Genomic DNA, 17,801 nt, shown 5'->3' with positions numbered 1-17,801 from the left:
TCGTTAGAAACGGCAAGAAGAACAGATTTAAATTAAGACTTGGTGTATAAAAGCTGAAAGCATAGAATTCGTATCCACATAATGAACTGATGTCTCCTCTGAAGACGTCAGATTGCTGTTCAGCTAAACTATCTAAAAATACCTCCTTGCAAACACACACACACACACACGAAATGACTACAAAGACAGGTCTTACTAAGCAGCTCTTACTTGCACAAAATCACTTAATAAATGGGGAAAATTTTTAAAGTGCTTATGAAAAATTTAACAGGAATTTTTCTTAGCAACTATGATCTTTTATGAGATCTGAAAACCAGCACCAGTTTGTAAAAAGTCGGTATGGATGGACCCTAAAGTCAATCATAATTGATCTAAGATGTCCAACAGAGAATCATGTTCTATGAACTTAAAATAGGATAAAGGAAAATACACCCCTGAATCACTGTCAACATTCTATTTAAAACCCAAAGAGGGAAATTTTCTGGCTGGAAAAGCGGGAAGCTAACTCACAGATGCCACTGTGTGCCAGACCCTGTGCCAGATACGGACACTCTGCAAGAACCTAAGAAGAAGGCATCCTTACCAGCACTTTACAGACTAGGAAAGATGGGTCAGCACATTTACTCCCTCTGCTTAATGCCACAAAGCTACAAAGAAGAGGTAGGACCCCAACCCACACAGGACTGACCCTACAGTATTATAATCTCGTATTGATAACTGACAGTTACTTAGGCTTTATGGTTTGCAAAAAGATTCTAAAAAAATTAACTCTTCTTATATTTTCCTTACTTAAACCTCAAGTTTTTCATCCGTAATACTGGGAGAATCTCACTTTGCTCCTACTATTGTTTTGATGACGAAGGACAATAATATACGTAAAGCACTCAGTAAAATAATATAACTACTACCATAATCATTCATAGTCTTCAAAACAATGTTGTAAGGGGGACTGGTATTGTAATCATGATCTCCATTTCAAATTGAAAAAACAGAAACTTCAAGAGGTTAAAAGACTTGCCTAAGAGCTGCACAGCTCGTCAACATCAGAACAAGGCTCAAAGCAAAGTCTTTGTGAGCAAAGTAATTTCATGTTCTACTATACTAAAAATCTAGCTGGAACAGTTCCTTCCTTCCTATTACAATGAGCAAAGGCTAATAGTTGAAATAAAGAAGATTTTGCTTTAAATGTCCTCATCAGTATGCTTGACCATGACAGGTTCTGGGTACTGGGAATACATGAGTTTTGCCACATATGACATCCAGTTGTGCATGCCTTTAGCTCTCAGGCTCAGGCTAACACTTCAAAGCTGCTTACTCACTCGATTATAGAGCAATTGAAAGCAGTATCTTTTTTCCATGATATCTGTGAATAGATAACACTTGCAGGAGGGAACAAAATAGAGAAAATAAATAATATATAGTACTGGAAACCCCCATGGCTAACAAAGCCACTACCTGACATATACACCTCGAAGGATGCTCTCTAATCCTGCCTAGGTCGAGGCTCTGCCCATCATCCTCCTACAGAGAATGGATAGTAAACCTAGGGCAATTAGCATAGCCAAGACAAGACGTTCTCAATTCAAGGAGAGCTGTAGTCATTGGATTGCAACTCACTTCATTATGGCCAGGTTAAACGGTACAGCTTTCTTAAAGTTATAATTATATTCCACAGTCTCAAGAATATGTGTCATAGCAATGGAGGTTAAAGAAATGTCAGAATTGTAATAAAGATGGACCTAATTATTATTCACTTATCTGTATCTCTAATGGCTAAGACAATGTTGCTAAGTCTGGCTGAGAAAACTCTTTCATCTGGTCATATGCTAAAATTAGCTCCTTATAAATTACTTATCTAATGGGGAAACAAACTAAGAGAGCAATCATATGCAAACAGTATGTCAAAAACAGGACTCTTTTCTATATTCAAGTCTAAAAACAGAGGAATGTAAAAGACCTCTGGAGAAGCATACTGATGGGATTCTCAGATAAGCCTGGTGATCTTTCCATAAAAAGTTGAATTAACAAGAGAAAACCTCCATGTAAAAAGTTGAAGTAATTATTCGATACAAAACTGTATTCCTACAATTCTGGCCAAGCTTGAAGGCGAATAAAAAGGATTGCTTCATTTCCTTCAAGATCAAAGTACTTTCCATTTTATGGTAGGAATGTTAGTTACTACATCACACAAATGAAATCCCTTTGAAACTTACACTAGATAAAACCAACTCTGAATGTAGGGTGAGTAATAACCTGATCTTAAACTTTCTAATGAGAATTATAATCCATGGTACACACAGAAGAAACAAGGAATCAGTCCATCCTTGCAACAATGTCCTAGGAGCAAATTTAGGTACTTCTCGTAGCTTCCAAAAATAGATCTGCATGGGTGTGTGAGAGAGAGAGAGAGTCTACATGGACAAGACTGTCACTGGCTCCACCATGTACTCTAGCTGTATAGCTTTGGGAAAGTTACCTTTTCTCTCTATGCTTTGATTTCTTCATATATGAAAAGAGGACAACATACTTATATTGTTCTGAGGATTACATGGCAACATATGAGAAGTATTTGGAACACTGCCTAAAAGTATAGAAAGCCTTAAACTTTTAGCTAGTGACACCATTGCTTTTTTTTTTTTTTTTTAACTCTAATATTGAATTAGTAAAGAGGAGGTTGCTTGCTGAGTATGGAACTTAGAGAAGTAAATCAACCTAAGGACCTGTCATCTAAGTGAAGGGAAAACCTAGCACAGTCTCTGACCCACCTGCATAACAGATTTAATTTTCCTTACCTCCTGGGTAAACATCTTTTTAAACATAAGAGCTGTGCTTATTATGGGCCATGCATTATTCTAAGCTCTTTATAGACTTTATCTCTAATCGTCACACAACCCTGCTATCTCCATTTTACAGATACAGATTTCATGCACTAGATGAGCTAAGTAACAGACCCAAGATCACACGGTGAGGAAGCCGAGAAGCCAGAATGTGGATCCAGGGTCCTGGATCTGGAGCCTCCTCTGACCACGAGGTTACAGTTCTCACTAACCCTCCTCTTCATGTAACTTTCTTCACAAAGACTACAACCGGTCAGATAAGTTTTCACCACCACAGGTACAAACTATTTCCTAAATGGGTTATTTTTATAGACGGGTTATGACTCGCTAAACGAGGTTTCCCCTCTCCGTCCACTGTTAAGTTCTGGGAGCTCCAGCAGGGCGTTCATATCAACCATTTCAGTGTTCAGGTTCCTTTAACAACATCCTGGTAAGGACAAGAGCATGGTTGGGAACCAATACAGAGCAGACATCTCCAAGCTCGTTTCACCTTGGGCTTCTAGCTCTTCCATCAGGGTGACTGAGATGCCACCTTAAACTTGCAAAGTCTGTCTGCCTGAAATGCCTTTAGGCCTTATGTCCACACTCACCCACCTGGTGGCTACAGCCCCCGGCCTCTCCATCCACAAGACTCAGTGCACACGTCAGCAGGTCTCTCTCCCACTCCTGGACTGTGAGTAGCCAAGACTTCCAGTCACATAACCGAGACCGAACACAGCACCAATTTTCCTCTAACAAGTGACTGTGTATACCTACTTCTACAGCTCTCTGCCCTCCACTGTTACTGCGCTACACAAAAGTTGTTACACTAAGCACACAGTTACACTACTGTGGCCAATCTTTCATTCCACAATTCTAAGATACACAGTCTTTTATTTTAACATCTTTGAAATTGGGATCCACCTTACAGTCAAGGGAGAAAATACACCTGGACACACACACCTTGAAGGATATTCTCCAGCCCTGCCGAGGTTGAGGCACTGCCCATTATCAGTGGGTCACGGAAAGTCAGGCGAATCAATCTGTGGTACCTCAGAGTCATCAACTCTGTGTAGATCAACAGAGACAGTCTGACCATAACCTAAAGCCCAGACTTCAGAAACCTAAGCCATGGACATGTAATCCCACAGCTATACTGTGGCCAGGTAACACAATTTTATGATAGTTAACTGTCAACAGCCTTCTAACTACTATATAAACTACAGCATTGGGGCAAAACTCACACCTGACATTCAAAGGCATCCCATCAACCTGCATCCATCTCTCTGCTGCGACCACTTGCTCACAGGCCCTTGGTGGTACATGAACACTTCTGGTTCCATGCTTGAGCTGATTCTGTCGGCCTGAGCTGATTCCGTCAGCAAAAAGGGTCCCCATTTCCTTTTCTCTTTACATCTCGCTTGTCTTCCAGCCTTCTTTGTGGCATGTTCAAGTTTTATTTCCTTTTCTGGCAACAACTCAAGCCACAAAGGACATTTCTGCTGGGTGCTCCTATGTATTTTTTGTACATACAGCTCACCTAGCACTTAAATATATGTTACTCTAACCAGATGCAAAATTTTCAAACCATATTTTAAAATCACTTTTATAGAAATCTGGATAAAACTCACAAGAAGACAATCAAAATATGTTGTTTCATTATAAATTTTCACTTTTCAAAAGTAGAATATATAATTTCAAAACAAAATTAAACTTAGATTTTAAAAAAATATTAAGTAATGTCACTGACTTTTAGTAATTTTGAAATCCCCATTACAGTTCATTTCTTACAATGATTTGAGAGCTCTGCTGCACTAGTCAATGGGTGTTCATATGTAAAAATGTATTTCTTTTAATCCACATAATTTTTTTTCATTTTTAAAAATTTTATTGAAGTATAGTTGATTTACAATGTTGTGTTATAATCCACATACTTTTAATATCAATATAGATTTAATTCTTACTAGATTCTGTTGTAATAAGAATTCAATTTATTTTAACATTTTATTCCACTAACACAGAACTTTTAGTAAATGTGAAATGCAATCTATATATTTCTCTTCTACTTAAAGATAGGCCTTAAGTAGTCTTGCTCTGAGAAAAAAACCTGAGAGGCACTTAGGTTATCCACAGCTCTTTTCCTAATATAATATCAAATAATATCACTACTCTCCACTTCTGTGATGTTTTTTCTTCAAAGACATTCCTTAAACCTTGCTTATATCAGGTTGTTAATTTTTTTCAGGGGGACAAAATGAAAACAGGATAATGAAGGGTAAAGAAGCCTGGAAACATGCCCAGCTAAAAGGAACAAAAGGATTTCGGTGATCAGTGCAATGGGAAGAGGAAAGGAATGTTGTCACAGGTGTTTATATTTTCTTTAGCTAAGCCATTTAAAAGTTTGCTTCTTTTTCTTTTAACACTTTCATACAGACTTCTTGTACCTTAAACTTCTGCAAACCAACTTCAAGAAAAGCACAATGGTACAACTATAGTAAACTTTACCAAAATCACACTGGATTCTTTCTTTCCCATACGGAATGGAATTCTAACACTAACTAAAGAAACTCTTCAGTAAATAGCTTTTCCTTCATTTCTTAAAATATTGTATATGTCACATTACATAATGATACATATTACATAGCAAACTTTATTTTTTACTTTTATTTTTGGCTGGACCCACAGCATGCAAAAGTTCCAGGCCAGGGATCAAACACAAGCCACACAGTGACAACACCATAAGCCAACACCTTAAGCCAAGTGCTTAACCACTGAGCCACCAGGGAACATTGCAAATTTTAAAACTCTGAAGTAGACAAAGCAGTTTATGATGGAAACTTCACAATAGTTACAATGTATCTCTTAAATAAGTTGTACTTAACTATATTTTCCACATATTTTTAGGGGGTGGGGGAAATCTAAAATATAATCAACAGATTTTATGCTATGGTATAATATAAACATTTCTTCAGGAAGAGGATATGTATTAAAACGTTACCAGTGGTTTTACCTGGGTAGCAAAACTATGATTCTTTTTCTGTTCTCGCCCTCATCTGTTTTCTACATTTTCTTTAATGAACGTATGTATAGCTTTTTTTTCCTTTTGGCTTTTTAGGGCTGTACCCGCAGGCTCCCAGGCCAGGGGTTGAACTGGAGCTACAGCCGCCAGCCTACACCACAGCCACAGCAACACAGGATCCAAGCCACATCTTCAACCTATGCCATAGCTCATGGCAATGCTGGATCCTTAACCCACTGAATGAGACCAGGGATTGAACCTGCGTCCGTATGGATACTAGTGGGATTGGTTTCCACTGAGCCATGACGGGAACTCCCCATTTTTAAAATTGTGTGCAAAATAACAGGCAAACCACAGAATAAACTGTTCCATAAATAGAGGACAAAACAACCACTGAAAATTAGTTGAGCTATTCTTTTGTAAATAGAATAGTTTTAAAATATGTTTAAATTATGTTTGTATTTCGATTACCCCTAAAGTAGTATCATTTTGACATTCAGCTGTTCCCAGACATGGAGTTAATTTTGATAAGAAATAGCAGGCCTTATATGCTAATATCATATAAAGGTCTTACAAAATATTCATATTTTAATTGCCACTTAAAATGAAGAAACATACTTTTAAGAAAACATATAAGTGTAAGTTTAATTAGCCATAAAGAAAAAGTTAATTTCATCCTTCACAGTCTCAATTACTGGAAACCTGACATGTAAATTGTATTTGTTGCTCGACATCCGCCAACCTTGCCCCCGCCTCCCCGCCAAGCCCACCACTCACTACAGACCCCATGACTGCAGAATCCTCTCAATTCAATCTTTACTGACAACTCTAAGCAATCTTTTTCTTTTTCTTAATATTAAAGGTACTCTGAATTTTTCAGTTCCATAATCCTCAGGAAAAGTATATACCACAACACTCCCACTTAACTCCAAATTAACCAACTAAAAAAAAGAGAGTGCTTTCACTTGTGAAAAAATATTTAAAAGAATAAACACATCAGGTTGAACCCATTCTTTTTTTCTAGAATAGAGACAGTCAAGATAATAATTCTATACCTTTTTCCAGCCATGTTTCATTGTCTTTTATTATGAAAGGTTTGGAGTTGGGCACCCACACTTAAAATTGGTGAAATGTTGACCTATTGGAAACCACCCATGATAAGGTGCCGCCATTGTAATCTATATTTTTAAGATCTCTAAAATTGAAGCCGTTTTCAGATATTCCTAAAAATTAGCCTTGACTAATAAGTAACCTACAGAATTCTAGCTTTATCTATACAACTAAATTAGAAATGAGATTACAGATTAGCCATATTTACCCAAACACAAACATCTGTGTGAAATACATGCATATATGGGGGGGGGGGTTTCATTTTGTAATCAAACAAGGTCACTGTTATAAACCAGTAAAGTATTTCTCCAGAGTTCACTAAAGAAGAACTGGTACCACAGTAATTTCAAGGTGTTTTTCTTGTGTGCATAGCAGAAATTGGTATAACACTGTAAATCAACTACATTTAATATACATATTTATAAAAAGAAATAGCAAAGGTGTTTTTCAGATTGTCACTTTACTGATCAAAAATTGTCATTAGTCCATGGCTAAGATGTCTCCGAGAACGACTTTTATAATGAACACACAGTGTAAGTTATAAAGAAGATCTGGCATACTAATATGAACTGAGGAGATCTGAAGCATGCGGGAAATACTTTATAATGACTTAAAGTGCAAAAGAAACAAATTGGGGGTTGACTGATAAATTATGTAGATACAACATATCAGAGACTATGCAATTAAGGTCAATCATATACCATATACACCATGATATGTATATGCATATATATAATATATATCATATATCTATATATAGATATAGATAGCTGTCCAATTAAGTAAGGTCAATCATTATATATCATATACACCATTTTATATATATATATGTATGATAGATACACAGATATATATATAGAGAGAGAGAAAACAGCATTCTGACATAAAAAGCATATGCTAGCAGTTCAGTCAATAAGAACTGGCAGAGGTGACAAGTGACTAGTTCTATGTGGCAAGCGTGTTTCTAGACCAGAAGGAAAGGGAAAGGCAGGGACCAAGGACTTGAGAGATGCCGCGTGTGATACACTACACGGGGGGGATATGCTGCTGTCTCCATTCATTTTATATGTGCTTTAGAGTGGATATGTGCATTTCTGGTCTCTTGTCTGTTTCTGCACAAGCTTCTTATCTCTGTTCCTGAAAATAGACACTGTTTTATTTAACTCATTCTGTGTGAGACCTAAAATAGTACTGATAACACTGGCATTTTAATTCTGTAAATGGAAATAATCGCAAGCATGTGTCAGGTCTTCAAAAATAAAGACCATTTATTTATTTATTTATTTATTTATTTTTGCTTTTTAGGGCCTCACTTGCGGCTATGGGGGTTCCCAGGCTAGGGGTCAAATCGGAGCTGTGACTGCTGGCCTACGCCACAGCCACAACAATATCAGATCCAAGCCACATCTGTGACCTACACCACAGCTCACGGCAACGCTGTATCCTTAACCCACTGAGTGAGGCCAGGGATAGAACCCGAATCATCATAGATCCTAGTCGGGTTCATTAACCGCTAAGCCACAAAGAGAACTCCAAAGACCATTTCTTAATGATGAGGAAAATAAGAAGGTCAGAGAAAGCAAAGATCTTAGGATGGGATATTAACAGAGACCCTAAGGACAAACTTGCGGCTGTGGGGGCTAAATCTCTCTCTCTCTCTCTCTCTCTCTCTCTCTCTCTCTCTCTCTCACACACACACACACACACACACACACACACACACACTTGCACACTCTCCCACAAGTATATCTCTCTTACACCCAGATACTCCTTTTGTTTTTAAATTTGTTAAAGCTAATAACAATCATAATTCAAACAAAGTGTATAGATAATGATAAAATGATCTAAATAGGAAAAGTTTTCAAAGGTTTGGAAAAGATTGCTATAGATATGACAGTAATAAGATATTATTTTTAAAACTAGGTACATAAAGTGAGCATTAAAAAGTACAGGATTTAAATTAAATGAAAATATTTTTTTACATGATTATGAAGCACAGGAAAAAGAAGAAAACTGAACCATCACCCTTGGAAGGATTCTTAAACAGATGACTCGAATAAAATATTTTAAGAGGGTGGTCAAGCCTAAAATCAAGGAAATGGCCCAAAGAAATTTCAGGTTATCTCAGGATAGATAAACATACATGACAAATTTACAGAGTATTTTTTTCTGGTTTAAATTAAGTGTTTGAAACATAAAATATATTTTAAATGAAAAATAAGTATAATTCTAATCTTACTATGGTTAAACAGTTAAAGGAGAATAACTGACATAATAATAAGATGCATTTCAAGTTATTTTTTTCAATTGATCACTCTTTTCCACTAATCTTGATTTGATTTTTAAGTAGTCTATATTTAAATGGATCATTACTAAACAATATTTAAAACAAGGATGGGACGTATACTTCCCCTTTCGACTAAGTCAGGATTTTTCTTTAATATGTCCTACAATGAGATAGACCTTTTTTCAATCTTCTACAGATAAATAGTGTAGGCAATGCATTGGCAAGTTTCTAACATACATTTCTTAACTTCTAAAGGTGTCAAAAGATCTATTATTTGTTGCCAAGGTTTCTTGGCCTAAATCCAAGGCAAGATGACCTTGTTCTTGAATAAAACAATAAGATATTGCTTCCTCTCAGGCCTCTGTTAGCTAGCACAGTGGAAGAGAGATAAGTTTATTTCATCTCAGGAAATATATCTGTCATAATAGACAAAATAAAGATCAAATATAGAAAAGGTAGAGTCTTAACCCAAAAGAGGCGTAACAGCTAAAATTAACCTTGGTGCTATTTTCTATGCTGCTAAGGAAAATGTATCAATCTAATTATATTAAAAAGACACTCTTCCCAATGTTTACAGACCAGGTCAGATTGTCATGGTAGATTACAAGCAATTTCCTTAAAATTGAGTGTTAGTAAGCCTCTTCCGGTTAAAGACAGAAGGGGGTTGGGGTGGGAAAGAGGACCTTACACTTTTTGCTGGATCTTAAATTACAGCCATTCATTTGTGAGGAATCCTAACACCATCCTGTCTATCATCCGTATGGACCTACCCTCCCTAAGGTAATCCATTCCAACAAAGGTGACTTCATTATTTTTCCCCTTAACCTTCTAACCCCCCTCTACTTCTCCCTGCCTTGGTCCCTCACCTGTTATTTTTCCATCTTAGAAAAGCCTTCTCTAGTCTGTCCTCCTAACAGTTGATAAACAGTTTCGAATTCCAACCGCATCTTCACACCTGGTTTGAGGAAGGTGGAGAATCCCCTCAAGACACCATGTCCCATCTAACCATAAAGACCAAACCAATTGATGGCACCAACTTGAAGAATTAATAAAATGAAGGATTATGTGTTAGGTGTCACTAAATCATCATTCAGAAGAAACAGAGATGAATATAAGGAGATAGGGAGCAAATGAAAGTCAAGCCTGAGCACTGCAGGCTGAGAAATGGGAAAAGAAAATGAGCCCTTAATGTCTATGATCAGAGCATCTTGTTTTCATGGAAAAAAGCATAGCTGGAGAAGAAAAACTATGCTCCTAAATAAGAGATTGTATATTCCAGAGGGCCTCAATGACCAGTGGGAACTTGGACTCATAAAATGATGACGCTGATGCTTGGGGCTACAGCTAAGTCACAGCCAGGGTGGACCTGACAGAGGTGGTCATGAACCGAAGTTGGGTTCCAGGAAAGATGCAATCTTCCCTGAAGCAGAAACCGGGAGACAGGACAAAAAGGTGCAGTGCTTCAAGTGGCCCCTTAGGGCCCATTGGAAGTTGCAAAAGGTGCAGAAGATGAAGCATCAAGTTTGTGTTTAAAGAGGTAAATAAGCAACCATTAAAATGAGAAGGTAGGAGTTCCCTTCATGGCTCAGCAGTTAACAAACCTAACCAGGATCCATGAGGATGCAGGTCCAATCCCTGGCCTCGCTCGGTGAGCTGTGGTATAGTTCGCAGACACAGCTCAGATCCCATGTTGCTGCGGCTATAGCTCCAATTCAACCCCTAGCCTGGGAACTTCCACTTGCTGCAGGTGCAGCCCTAAAAAGAAAAAAAAAAGAGAGAGAGAGAAAGGAGGTATACAACAGGGTCATGCAGAGAAGTGTAGAGGGAGGAAGGAATTGGGCTAAACTGCATCTACTTCTGATCATCCCAACTCAAGCCTCAAGAAAATAAAGGAGAGAAGCATTACTGATCACATCTCTCAAATACTTTATGAAACTACTGTTGTGAAAGTTTTATAAAATAATTTTGAACATGATATTGGTGTGCTTTTGCATTAACTTGGAACATCACACACACACCAGGAAAAATAGGAAAAGCTGAGGAAAAGCAAGCATTTTTTTCAAGCCGTGTATTCTGACAGTATCAGCTCTGGTAACCATACAATCCACACACCTAATTTAGGCTTAATTTGGCCACATCAGGAGAAGCAGATGGTGGTTAAAGCAGAGCTATGAAATCAGACACACTTGGGTTCCAATGATGGCTCCACCACTTTCTAGTCCTTGGAAAAAAGGTATTTAATCTTGCTAAGCCTCATTTTCATCATTTCTAAAAAGGTGATAATAAATCTGTCTTTAGGGGCTTGTAATAATTAAGTCAGATAATATGGAATATAGCGCCAGTCGTCATCCAATAAGTGCTCAATAAATGACAGCTATGGATATTTATTCCTGCATTTAGGTGAGCATTTTCTTACATACACCACTTTTAAACATTATCATTTAATCATAACTGAAGTCTTATTTATTATTAGTATAGCACATGACACATATCAATAATTTCTATAAAAATGTGCAGCTGGAACATAGGCGATCAGTTTGATAGCATCTGGCTAATTTATTTTAAGTGATCCATTAAAAAAATTTACAAAGTTTCTAAGTTATCCTATAGCACACAATTTCCAAAAGCACACTCAAGGAACACTACTCCCATTGGTTAATTTGATAGGTGAGGAGTGGGTAAAACATGGAAAGGTTGGTAAAAGGAGCAACGACACTTTTCCTGTTATCCCAGATTCTACCAACTAAGCCTATGAAATTTTTCTCATGTAACACCTATTAACAGTTTATACAACAAGTGCTCCATAGTAGGCTGTCTGAAATGCAGTTCTATCATACATTTTTTAAATGTTAATAATCTCCTTTTATTGTCAAAATCCACAAAAGCAGAAGGCTCCTCTGATGACTAATAGAGTGCTAGATGGCAAGGAAAACGGAGCCCAGAGCTAGGGGCATTCTCGTCCTCACCTCAGTGTCAGCACCTGGCCACATGGACCAGAGGTTGGGACCAAAGGAGGTGAAATATAAGATGTTCTAGCTGAAAGGGTTCAAGGGATGGGATGTCATCATCCCCAAATCACTTTAGATGAAAAATTCAAAGGTGTTTCTCGCACACCTATTAAGTGCCAGCAGCTGAGATAATGCGTGTAAAACCTGAAAGCCCTAAAACCTGAAAGATTCTCCCTAGGTAGAAAAACTGGGTTGACTACTTGTGCCCAGGCATAGTTTTCTTTTTCAAAAATCCCCCAATTTAATGCTTTTGCTTTTTAGTATCTCACTCCCTTCTGTAGCCAAAGAAGCCAAATCACTTAAAAACTTCTTGAAGAAGCAAAAATGAAAGTATTTGTGAAATTACCAAATTTTACGCATTTAAAACTAGCTTTGACATTACCCTCATAAAACCTCATAGGTCAAAAGAGGGGCATCTCACTCATTATTGACAAGTATTTACTGAGTCATCTGTCCGGTGAGAGCCAGGGTCACTATTCCCCTATTCAATTCTTCACACATAATGAACATCGTAAAAGTCTGCTTCTTAAACAGCAAAACCTGGATCACCAGAGGACCCACCTAGATGTACCAGAGGTATGCAATATGCTGACAGCATCAACTGACAACTCTGCCTCACAGGATGGTCTGGGATGGCAAACTCCAGGACTTTAATTTGTAGCAAAAGTATCATGGAGAATACCACTGATGCGTCTTCTAGAAATGACTTGATTCAAAGTTATCTTATGGCTGGGGTTACTTCTATCATTGCATTACCCTCAAATTCAGCAAAGCATAAAATTGCCAGGAAACAAACATACTTATGGAATAGGCGCCTCTGGTATTAACAGACCCAAATGCTCATGTTTGTAAATCTAGCCATACTTTTCCCTCCCCATCAGAAAAAAGTCTTACCACTTTTCTTTTTGTTGCTGATTTTTTTTAAATTTTATTATATTTATAGTTGCACAACCATCATCACAACCTAATTCTAGAACATTAACAATTTTCCTGGGAGTTTCCATCTGGTGCAGTGGAAACGAATCTGACTAGGAACCATGAGGTTGCGGGTTCCATCCCTGGCCTTGCTCAGTGGGTTAAGGATCTGGCGTTGCCATGAGCTGTAGTATAGGTCACAGATGCGGCTGGGATCCTGCATTGCTGTGGCGTAAGCCGGCAGCTACAGCTCCCCCGATTAGACCCCTAGCCTGGGAACCTCCATATGCCATTGGTACAGCCGTAAAAAGACACACACACAAAAAAATTTTCCTGGTTCATTAAAATTATCCTATTAATTTAAATACCCCCTCCCCCATCTTGAGAAAGGATATATGAGAAAGAGGACTAAAGAGCCTGAGATTTGAACTTTGCTTCTAAGGCTCCTCAAGTGTTATTTAAGTAATAGGCTTCCTCACACCTGGAAAAATCATGAATACAGAGGAGCTTCACATCAAAGGGCCTGTTAATAAAACTGAACCATAAGGGAACTTCTCTATAACAACCTTTCTTATTAGTGAAATTAAGGATAAGGCTGGTCTTTTGGGGGATCTGATCCGAAGAGATTTAATTAGCAAGGTACCACCATTGCAAGGGGGTGGGGCTCTCAGCGCTGCCTCATATAACAGGCTTCTGACACAGCCAATGCCCTAGGATACATCCTGTGGTCTCTGGGAATGTGGAATGCTGCCTGAGAGTCACCTCATCTAAGAAAACCTCTCACATCCAGTTACTAATTTTGCTCATAAAGGTGAACAAAAGCAAATTATACCCATTAACCTAAGCATCTAAATATTCTAAGTCACGCCCTTCCGCCTATAAATTTTCAAAGCCTTGGCAACATGTCTCCATTTTTTAAGTTTAACATCTCAACCTTTTTAGAATATATAAAAGATAATTCCTACCCTCTAATATGATACTTGTCAGATGCCAGGATATAAAAACGGACATTTAAGAAATACTTTGATTTACTCCTATATAAGCTGCCTAAATGGATGCCTTTTCATTGGGGGGTTATATACAGCACATATGAATTAGTGTGACGGCAGAAAACTTCCAACATGGTGACATGAAAGCAGCATGGGAACGGGAGGGTCAGACTTGGAAGTAGCCATAAAAAAGTGTTTCTCACAAACTGCGGTTGCCGCCTATGGGATTTCAGCATGACAAACGCAGAGCTGACTCATGGGACCAATTATAAAGAAGCAACACCGTGGCACTGAAAAAAAATTCTGTGTTTTCATTATCTATTAATACATGTTAAGATGAGCACCCCTGATCGTTTTATTACCAAATCAATAACCAAAGCCCTCCTTCCCTCCCTCCAACCTATGTGTGAATTCCTTACTACAGACATCCATTCCTGATAACCTTTGCACGAGCTCTCATTAAGTTTGACTATAAACATATTTTTAAGAAACCATCTTGAGTACTCAGTTAAAGCTGAATGGTCAAGCTCTGATTTCTGATTACAAAAATCAGCTGTCCAATACTTCCAGTGCTCGTGATCGGGCTTTAAATGAACTGCTGCTCTTGGTTAAATTTTTTTTTTTTTTTAACATAGCCACAAAATTGGAAGAACAAGCCAGTTGTAACCTACCCTCCCTCCTCCAAGCATACTATTACCCCCTCTAAAGCACCTGCCTTCCCTGAAGAGCAGCAGCAATCATTCCCGTTTTAAAGCAGTTCTCTCTGACGTGCCATGGAAACACAAGCAGTCTCTGCGATACTTACTGGATGTTTCTCCTGCTGGCCCATAACTCCATGGTTAGCTGGCACTGCTAGTGGTTTCATAACGAAGGAACATAGGCTGGACTGAATTGACACATCATGGACCAATGTCTCATGGACGGCAAGTCACCCTTGACAGCATTGGATTAAAAGAAAAAAGAAACAGAGGAGGAAAAAAAAAAAAAAAAAAAAAAAAAAAAAGGAGAGCCAGCTGCAGCTTCAAGTGTCAGGACTGGTGACTGCAAACCCTCACACTTGTGGACCCGAAAAGGAATCTGAACAACCCTGCTCGTCTCCATTTTTATAGCACTGAAACCCTAACCATCTCAGGCTAGGGCGAGACAGAGGAAACCTTATACAGCTCCTGGTCTTCCCGGAGAACAAGATCATTTCTGAGACTGAAGAACAAGAGGCACAAGAAAAGGAGGAAAAAAAAAAAAAAAAAAAAAAAGCTAAAATGGCTGACTGCACACAGACTCCCCTCCAAAGGCTTCCTACAGAACGGTATTAGGGCGGTGGAGGGGCCCGTCCCCAGCACTCAGCCGAGCATTGTTAATACTCTTGTCTCATTTGCAGTCACACATAGGGACCCCTCTGACCAAGAGGAAAAAAAGGAGAAAGGAAGAGAGAGAGAAAGAATCAGGGCAGAGCGTGTGAATCGGGACCTCCTCCCTGGCTGCCAAGGATGCTGACGGAGCACGGCCAGTGATCCCTGTCCCGCTCCACTAACCAAGTTTGCACAATTAATCTCTGCGGCATGACACTGATGGACATTTAATCTAATGATGTCTGTCCCTCACACTCGGCACAAGCATGACTGCCAGCAAGAGTCACGAACAGAAACACAGCACATGTACACACACGTACACATACACACATACACTCAGAAGCATGAGTCTGAATGCAACACACCAATATAATTACATTATTGTGCTTACTTTGGAGGACCATGGCTGCAGGCAGTTGGCATAGCAACGCACAAGGAAAGCCATTTCCTGGGTAGAGAGAAAGCTTCCTTTTCTAAATAAAAAATTCCTCTTAGGAAACAGACGGCATTGCTGCTTCCTGCAGAAAGCAAGACACTGTGGTCTGTCTCTTACCCTGCAAGGCTCACACTCAATGCAGTTCTAGTGATGTAAGTGGATTTCTCTCTCACCCTCCCTCTCCCTATATACACTGAAATATTCAGCTCAAATGGTACACACATTCCTTAAGGCTCGCCCCCTCCTCTACTTAACCATTTCACTCATTAAGGTAGCAATGGACGATTCAGAAAAAGGAATGAGCGCTTGCCTGTATTTTATCAGCAGCTGTAGGTTAAGCAAGTCTCAGAGGGATGGAATCCATTGATTGCTGACTCCAAATAATATCACTGAAGACAGGGTGGGAAAACAGAGCAGGACTTACTTGAATAGCTTTGGACTAAAAATACGATTTTTCACCAAGGTGAAGATACAGGGATGGATGTGACCTCTTCCAGACCCTCAAAAAGCACATGCTACAGGAAACAAGTGTCCACCCCAAATTCACAAAATGCACATTTAACAAGCTCTGTATAAATTTAGAAGATGTGACTTTCACAAACACCCATACACACACAGCACCTTGCAAATAATATAAAACTAAACACACTCAGACTTTAAAAAAAAAAAAAATCAAAGTTCTTTTAGAGGTAGAAAGTTGAAATTTAATACAGGCGTGGTATTCTATCACAAACGTAATTTCACCCAGGTCAGTAGGTCATTTGAAAAGATAGCATTAGAGCTGACATTGTAACTTTGAAGCACTGGTCTGTTTCTCATGGTCTATTAATGGTATATAGAGTAGAAGGTAGATACGGAAAGTCCAGCAACTTGAGTAACAGACTTTAGGACTGAGGGCCCTTTCTGCCTTGTGCTTCTCATCCACTTGCCTGACATGGCACTCGCACTGATTATCCTCCTTCCTTTCCCCTCACATCTAAGAGCATCCATTCCCCTACATCATGATTTTGGATCCTTCTCCCCAATGTCCCTCTCATTGACTGCCTATGTTATCTATTTTCCAGTCCCCCAACCCCGGCCCCCCATATATTCAACTTCTTCCCCACAACTAGAGGTTCTTTGCATAGGCTTTTACTTATGTTCAGGTCTCTCCCATCTCAAAACAAAACATAAACCAGAAGCCTTCCCTGGATCATCGATTCTCCTGTGGCTACAGTCTAACCTCTTCCCTACTGCACAACCAAAGCTCTTAAGAATCACCTACTTTGGCTTCCATCATCCTCTATCCCACTGACTTCTCCAATGAAGGACCACTATGGTCCCATTATACAACTGACACTGACAAGTAACCCTTAATACCCTTCTCCATGTTCAATCCATCGCAGTATCCCGCGAGTTAAGTACTCTTCCTGTTCTAAAACTCAAATTTTTCTTCATCTCTGCTATCATGCATTCCAATCTTTTTTTTGGGGGGGGAGCTTCAAATCTCTAAAAGTCCCCTTAATGAACTGCCTGGATTCAGTTCTATCCTCATCCACTCAACCCAGTTTAACATACTGCTTCTGAGATCTTTCAGAAACTAAAATCTGGTCATTTCACTCTCATCTATGAAGCCACCACTTCAAATCCAGATACATCAATGGCTTCCCATTGCTCTCAGGACAAAGTCTGCAGACTGCACATGTCATCAAGACTCACTCCACATTCAGGCCTCCTGCTTCCTTGAAGAAGCAAGAGGATCTTTCCACATGTTATTTCCTCTGCCTCCAACTCTCCTCTCTTCCTTTCCTGACTGACTCTCCTCCACCCCTCAACACACACTGGTGAAATGCTCTCAAAGTGACCATGATATTGTGCATCTCTGTCATGCTT

At 38.9% G+C, this 17,801-nt stretch overlaps 1 protein-coding gene across 2 annotated transcripts in view; it reads right to left on the bottom strand.

Moving 5' to 3' along the window:
* Positions 1–15,386, bottom strand: part of RAPGEF2 (Rap guanine nucleotide exchange factor 2) — a 93,959-nt gene extending 78,573 nt beyond the window's left edge. Inside the window, exon 1 of one of the 2 annotated variants that reach the window (XM_021101305.1) lies at positions 14,950–15,386. In XM_021101305.1, coding sequence (XP_020956964.1) covers positions 14,950–15,009 — 60 coding nt within the window. In that variant the 5' untranslated portion in view covers positions 15,010–15,386. The remainder of the gene's footprint in view (positions 1–14,949) is intronic. The other variant, XM_013978701.2, reaches the window with a different exon arrangement.

This window comes from Sus scrofa, chromosome 8 (assembly GCF_000003025.6).
Source record: "Sus scrofa isolate TJ Tabasco breed Duroc chromosome 8, Sscrofa11.1, whole genome shotgun sequence".
NCBI classification, from domain to species: domain Eukaryota; kingdom Metazoa; phylum Chordata; class Mammalia; order Artiodactyla; family Suidae; genus Sus; species Sus scrofa.
Note: the sequence above shows the minus strand (reverse complement) of the source record. Positions and strands in the feature narration are given on the sequence as shown.